Source organism: Macadamia integrifolia, unplaced genomic scaffold (genome assembly GCF_013358625.1).
Source record: "Macadamia integrifolia cultivar HAES 741 unplaced genomic scaffold, SCU_Mint_v3 scaffold2164, whole genome shotgun sequence".
Taxonomy (NCBI): Eukaryota; Viridiplantae; Streptophyta; class Magnoliopsida; order Proteales; family Proteaceae; genus Macadamia; species Macadamia integrifolia.
Genome location: NW_024868550.1, coordinates 12,688 through 20,090, shown reverse-complemented (window position 1 = coordinate 20,090; position 7,403 = coordinate 12,688). Strand labels below are relative to the sequence as shown.

General features: G+C 39.7%; 1 protein-coding gene across 1 annotated transcript; it reads right to left on the bottom strand.

Annotated features, from left to right (window-relative positions):
* Nucleotides 1–4,677: 4,677 nt before the first annotated feature.
* LOC122065962 (DNA topoisomerase 3-alpha-like) lies at nucleotides 4,678–7,143 on the bottom strand. Its single transcript, XM_042629790.1, has 7 exons — nucleotides 6,701–7,143; nucleotides 5,783–5,961; nucleotides 5,613–5,685; nucleotides 5,332–5,454; nucleotides 5,125–5,246; nucleotides 4,967–5,039; nucleotides 4,678–4,863 (listed from the first exon to the last, which is right to left on the bottom strand). The coding sequence occupies exons 1-7, from the start codon at nucleotides 6,998–7,000 to the stop codon at nucleotides 4,678–4,680; spliced, it is 1,056 nt and encodes a 351-aa protein (XP_042485724.1). The 5' UTR covers nucleotides 7,001–7,143.
* Nucleotides 7,144–7,403: the final 260 nt, after the last annotated feature.

Genomic DNA, 7,403 nt, shown 5'->3' with positions numbered 1-7,403 from the left:
ATGCGAGCACAGCTAGAGTAAATTCTCACTCATCCACAATAAGAGGCGAAACCAACTAGGTCACAATTGATTAGAGTAGTTGGTGTTTATGCATTACACGATAGAAGATGCAACACATATGTTAAGGCATGGAGGGTGATAACGATCCAATCAAGCTTGCCAACACTTCCAGATTGACTAAAATGATGAGGATCCCCTATACCAATGGGTGAGGGATCGAGGTGACCCTGTTATGGATCAGGTTGGGGGTAGGTGACCCCCAAATAGCTACTCAAATGGGCACTAATGTGGACAAGTATATGTCATCTTGCGAGGGTCGTGAGCATTCACAGACAACCGACCTTTCGAGTCTCAGGCTAGCGGGGTTGATGAGGAGGGGTCCTGATTGGTCACATTCCAGTGATGATGGTGATGGGGATGTTAAGGATAATGAGGGTGACGGTGATGATGGTGATGGGGGTCATGGGGGGATGCGCAAGAGGTACCACTACGAAGTGTTGGAGCTTGAGCCAGTGCTCTTCACGAGAGAGACTTAGTTCACTCATGTCACACAGGATGAGAACCATGATGCCCACACATGTAGGCTAGTTGAGAGGCTCGCGTTGCCGAATCATACCACTTGCTGAGGAGAATCATGATAGCATGGCGTCTATGGATGGCTCAGTCAGAAGCTTGATTGACACTCGTGGAGGTATCAGTATAGAGAGTGTGTGGAGGTATCAGTATAGAGAGCGGTATTCATGGGGAGCAGTAGCTTGCACTGTCATATGGATATGACATGAAGAGCACCGGTTCTAATGATAGTCATTATACATTTATACTGGGTACGAGCAATTTGAGCAGGTTAGCTCTACATCATCATTACCCTCTGCCTTTGCGTTTGAGTCAATCATGCACTAGGTCAGGTTTTGCAGACAGCATCTTCGATTTTTTTGGCCCCAACCATACATGACGGCTCCTGTTCCACACGTGCCATCCATCACAGAGACTCTCAATCATGTTCCTTACAGTTCAAAGATATATACCTAGGTTAGGATACCTCAAGTATGTTGACGATTCCATTTATAGGGTTGTTGTGGACAACTTCGATTGTTTCTTCCGCCATACTATGACATGGCCAGATTTTGTGATTCAATCAAAGGAAAACTTGATTCGGCATCAGCTACAATCCGGCCCAGCACTTGATCAATACTAAGAACCTAAGGCTTTAGGAGGGGCATAAGGTGAGTCGTTGCTTGTATTGTACTACTATTGTTGACTCTAATATATGCGACTCTTTGTAACAATTACTAACAAACCACGTACGACGCATGATTTATGAAACGGTTTATAATTTGACATATTTTCATTACTAATGTTTATTTAAGTTGTTTTACTTCAATTATATGTGTTCTAGTACAAAAGATTGTGTGGAATAGCCTAGGACAGAGATTGTATCCACCATAGATTACCAACCTGAGGACTAACTTTTATAGAGATTTCAAATATAAGTTAGTCCATTGATTATTTTCTCTCTTTGGTAATAAATTTTTTATTCACCAAAAAAAAACACAAATCCGAAGTCAAACTACCATTTGGGTGTGATTTTTCAAAATCTAAGACTTCCACTATGTTTAGAAGGCCTAAAATAGGTTGTCCTACAAGTTTCATGACCTAATTTGGCCATACGTCCCCGGAAACACACAACCTCAAAATTCCCTAAAAAAAAATTACATAGTATTGGCTAAAATTTCGGTTTCGGGCCTGATCAAAACCATGCTGAAAACAAAACCTCGAGCCTTGACCAAAACAAGGCATCTCACCAAGCAATCAAGCATCTAGGCTCTAGTGCGGCATCTCACTTCTATTGGCAAAAAACCAGAAATTTCATTCAACTTCCGTCAAAACGCTTATAGTCAGCCCTTTTATAGAGTGGATGGGAGGGTTCTAGACTCTCATTGGGACTTTCCCGTAGACTTTTTTACCATATAATGAACTGCATATTTTCAAGGACTTAAATAACCATCAATGGACTAACTTATATTTCATGGATGGATATTGACTGAAGCTCATCTCCATGAAGCATACCTGCAACTCCAACGTCATTCCTTCACTCGTGAGTTGCATTCCTATGACGTCGTGCCTTCACTCGTGTCTTTAACTCGACTAAACTGTTGAAAATGTTTCGGAAAACAAAAAAATCAAACACCTTTTTGTATTTCCAAAAATCATTTTTTAGCACAGAAACGGAAAAAATCGTTTCTCCTGTTTCTAGACACAGAAATAGGAAAAACAAAATCAAACGGACCCTTAGACTGGATTAATTAGGACTGATTTTGGGTGAACCAGAAAACACACCCAGTCCTGATTGGTCTGGTCTGAACCTGGTTCAATTGAACCAGAAGTTCATTCAAGGAAGCACAGGTCTGAGTCCTTCTTGTGATGGTACAGCTTGGTGTAGAACTTATGTACATCAAATAGAAACTTAAAGTAGATTCTAAATCAAATACCAAATCAAACTAAAATTTCAAAACAATTCCACAACTTGACAACCCTGCCAATAAATGGGTCATAACTTAACCAAGATGACCTTAAATTACAATATATTGGTCTAGTTGGAAAGGGAACTGAATGAACTTTTAAAAAGTACCAATCAAACCAAGTTTTGGCCATTCGAAAATAGCATAAAGAGAATAACAAAAATAGTAAAACTGTGATCTAATGTAGAGCTAGAATCACAAGTGATCCTAATCCTAGGTAAGATCTTAAATTCTAGTTGAATAGAGAAGATGTCCTCCAATAGACTTGGTTCTAGCTCTCAAACACTCTCTCACATCAAACAAATAAAAAGAAAATAAGAAAAGAAAGAGAATTCGATGGAGGATTGAGAAGGGGGAAGAAGAACTAGTGAATGGACATCTCACCCTTTGGTTGGACATCTCACCAAATTGCATCCCACAGCACAACAGCATAAGCCATCCTTTTTTTTTTTTTTTATATTAATAAATTTGTGTTCAATATTCCCCTTACAGACTTATATAGTGATGTAATACTGAAATTGAGGAAGCTCAAAACAGTACCAGGGTAGGATCTTTTTTCAGAGAATAGGGAATTCTAGATATGGAGAATAGGATATTGCTAAAACTTGTTGAAAGATGAAAAAGATGGAACAATAAACAATAATATAACACCCGGGCTTCACACCGCAAGGTGGATCGACTGGATCAAACACCAACCTACCTTGATCAAACACAAGGGATTTCTTGAGCAAACACAAGAGATTCTTGATCAAACACAAGAAGAGAGTTGCATAAGCAAACTTTGTTTTAAATTCTAAGTTGTCCTTGAATGCTTACAATTGATCCCTATTTATAGGACCAACTCAACAAAACATTACATACCCAACTTCCAACTAACAATAGTAGAAAGTCTTCACTTATTAAAGTTGGGGTAGGAAAGTATTCACCTTCCAACTACTAAAGTTGAAAGAGCCTTCACCTACCAACTACCAAAAGTGGAAAAATCCTCACCTCTTAAAGTTACAATAGAAAAGTCATCCCCCAACTACCAAAGGTGGAAAAGTCTTCATCCCCCAACTACCAAAGGTGGAAAATCTTCATCCCCCAACTACCAAAGGTGGAAAAGTGTTCACCCATCATCACTTACAAAAGTGAATTGATCCCCCCATTTAGAAAAGTAAAAAGTAAAAGTAAAAGTAACTTCTAACCACTTAAATTGAACCGCTATTAGACCAACATGGACCATGGTTCAATTGGAACTAAACTAAGACATAAAACATGAAATAAAAACTAAGTATGAAATTAATAAGCATCAACAAGGTAAGGCCACATGCTAGTTACTCTTGTTGGCCTTCTTCCTACGGATGTAGGTCTTCAGATCTGCATCATATAGAAAACTCAAAACTAACTCAAACACTAAAAAGGAAAGGCCTAACCCAATCCTCAACTAAATGGGAAACCTAAATTGACTAGGAAACTGAAATAACAAAGGAAAGAGACTCAAAACAGGACTCTAACTAAACGAATGAATTAAATCTCGTTTTCCTACTTTCTACCCATAGTTTAGGCCCATTACAAAGAAAACCCATGGGATCAAAGGCCCAACACATACATAACCCAACCCAAGGCTTATTTACAATAAAATAATCCCATTAAGTGACTTATCTGCATCACAATCCCATAGTTTTCCCCTTTCGGCCTCTCCGCATTAATGACAATGCTTTATAAATCACATACAATTTCATATATGGGCTTACAGATATATTGTGGACCGGGGCCTAGGCATGATCTTGGGTGGAATCGTGGCACAGCTGTGGGCCTTTGCTTCATTGAATTTGAAAGATGGCAACCACTGCCATCCCAGAGCCTTTTTCCTTTAGTTTTTGGGTCCTCTATATGGGTTGTCATTAGGAGAGCCTTCAAAGCTGTGGAGTTTTACTGGATCACGTCTTGTGTACATAAGATTTTTTTTTTTTTCTTTGTGGGGGGGGGGGGGGGGAGGGGATTGTCAAAGTTTTAAACAGTTAAAATAGATGCTCAAGCTGATAAACCGTGGACCACCAGCCACAAACAGATTGGTCACAGTGGGTTTTCCATATCATTAATTACAAGTCATGACATTAGAGAAGTTTGGGATCTCAAGATGCATTTTGACAGTCAGTTATCAAGTGATACTTGTTTAAATAGAAAAGGAAAGGCATGAGAACAGGACTAGAGAGCTCAAGAGAATCAGAAATGCCAAACTCACCTTCATAGTATGTTCAGAACTCATCCTGAAGTACCATGATGCACGTTTCTCAAGCTCAATAGTATTCAAAGGGTGTGGAGGATATTTCAGCCTCTCCTGATGTCTAACTTTCGTTACCTGCAACAAAGCGAATAACAATATCGAAATTAAAAATCTGCCCAAATTTTCATGAACTGAAACGTTAGTGGTAAATAACATCAAGTGTCGACATATGCCTTACAGTTGCAGTGGGTTCCAGAACACACATCTCATATATTATAACAGCACATGTGTAATCAAAAAGATGCCCACGCCTGCAAAAGGCAATGCCAATTAGATATACATTATACTTGCTGAAAGTAAACATAAGAGATCTGATCTTCCAAATGCCCAAATTACATCCAATTGAAAGTAGCAATGCCTTCGTCGGAGGAATGAGAACAGTTGATTGTCCAGAACTCTTCAGGCTCATGCGACTGGATCTCCCAATACCGTTCAACAACAAACCCAAGTGTTGGGAACTGCAAAATATAAGAATGTAATGGAGCAAGTATAAATTCTGATATCTAACCACAAGACAAATCAATGCTTTTCCATGCGACAAACCTGACATGGGCCATAACTTAGAACAAGACTCCTTTCATCTGTTGCAACGTCAATGGTAAATGCATCTTTCAACAGCATGGTCTGAAACCTTGTGAAAGAGGCACCGATCCGGAGGTCAATTTCCTGCAGAATATTAAAAAACTAACTTTACATGCAGGAGCAAAAAATCATAGTGAGGATTCGACGTCTCATAAATCATAAACAGAAAAAAATAGCAAGTGCAGACATTTTTTAATTACTGATACATTGTTTACCATTAACCCATGTCAAATAAAGATCACCTGCCTAACATCCACTGCATCTGAAAACAACTGATTGGGTCGGACAAGAGTTTGAACAGATTCATGGATCTCCCTGGCATTCCAAAAATCAAACATGATCAAAATGGATATCATGGCGATAGAGATGACTATGAAATCAAGAGAGCATAGCAAGGTTAACAAATTAAGACCTGTCTATCAAAGCAGAGAATCTAGCCCTCCACACATTAAGAGAGCGATTCACAGCAGTGCATGTCTCTACCACTTCAAACGATATATTTTCACCTTCTCTATCACAATCAAGCCACAAGACAAGCCACTGGCACTTTCTAGCTTCCTCCTCCAATGTTTTCTTGATATCCAACTTGTCCTGTATTTTCCAGGGATTCAACAATTAGACTCCACAGAAGGAAATTCCTTAGAAAAGACACAAGCAAGAGAACAACATGCTGCTTAAGCAAACCATCTTCCAAGTTCCATAGATAATCTTCACAAGTAAACAACCACAACGAACAGAAACATGTAGGCAGTAATATTACAGAACCTGGTATTAACAATTGACCGTTTCATTTTTGAAACACATGGATATGTAATTATGCATTGCTTCCATGTAACAAGAACTAGTGAGCATCTGCTATTAAAATATCATAACAGAAACGAAACAAAATAGCAAAATCGTGTTCAAATATGAAAATCCTTGAAGGCAGTTTAAAACTTGAGTCTTCAACCAGTGTATTGCTACTAATGAAACCTATACAAATCCCACATTTCTACATCCTTCTATACTCCTATACAAAAAAAAAAAAGAGGGTAGAGAGGGCTGGGAAGCAGAAGCACTAGAGCTTAACCTATTAATATCCCACCTGGACTAAATATCCAACATGAAATTGTTCATTCAACCTTCAAACCAAAACCGGCAAAATTAAGGTAAAATGTAAGTCTAACCAAAAAATTCCCATTTTTCATCATCTTCTAAAGACTATCCCAAGCATTACACATACCCGAGATAAATATTCCACCCACCCAAATCAAAAACCTGTTTCCACCATTTTTCTTTATAAAAGTCTGCAATTGCAGCGAACTCAATCAAATGAGTAGTGACAACTGACCTGAGGGACGAACTTGCGGACAGGGGCGTGGTAGAGGTCGGCGGGGTCGCAGGAATGCCACTTGCGATAGCGATCTTCGAATTCGAGTTCCATGAGGTGGCCGGTCACGGAAGTGAACAGCATGCGACATCGTTGCCCACGGATAGTGTAATCGAACTCGAAGATCTTGTTGTAACGAGACCGGCCTTCTCGCACACGCAGGCCCTGATTCCTTGATAGGATCCCTGATACGGCTTTCGCCACTGATGGCTTCTCCGCCACGTTCAGTACCATAATCGAACCGCCACCACCACCTGCCATTTGCCGGAACTAGAATTACCGGGCAAAGCCGGCTTGTCTGCGTTTCTTATTTTCTACCTTTGTTGTCGCTGCGCAGAGCTCCTCTTCAATGTGCCCCTTCTCTCTTTTCCCGCCCTTTGTTTTTTATTTGTCATGTTCACGGCAAAAATATGATATGAATTGTTCATTTTCACATTTGTGTGTGGGGTGCTTATAAAAGAAAAAATGTAAAGGGTAGGGGTGGGGTGGGTTGGGTTGGGTTCCATTATAGGCAGCATGGTGTAAGAGCCACTTAGAAGCATGCATGGAAGCATCAACAAGAACATGAGGGACAGGACAGTTTTTCTGCCTCATTTGTTTTTTGGGCATATGGGCGACGTTGCATTTCAAGATTCGTTTTTCCTTTCTGCCTAATACAAACCTC

Coding starts and splice junctions, on each gene's coding strand:
- LOC122065962 (XM_042629790.1), bottom strand. CDS start 7,000: ATGGCAGGTGGTGGTGGCGGTTCGATTATGGTACTGAACGTGGCGGAG. Junction 5,962..6,700: donor TCCGCAAGTTCGTCCCTCAG/GTCAGTTGTCAC, acceptor TGGAAAATACAG/GACAAGTTGGATATCAAGAA. Junction 5,247..5,331: donor TAAGTTATGGCCCATGTCAG/GTTTGTCGCATG, acceptor TATATTTTGCAG/TTCCCAACACTTGGGTTTGT.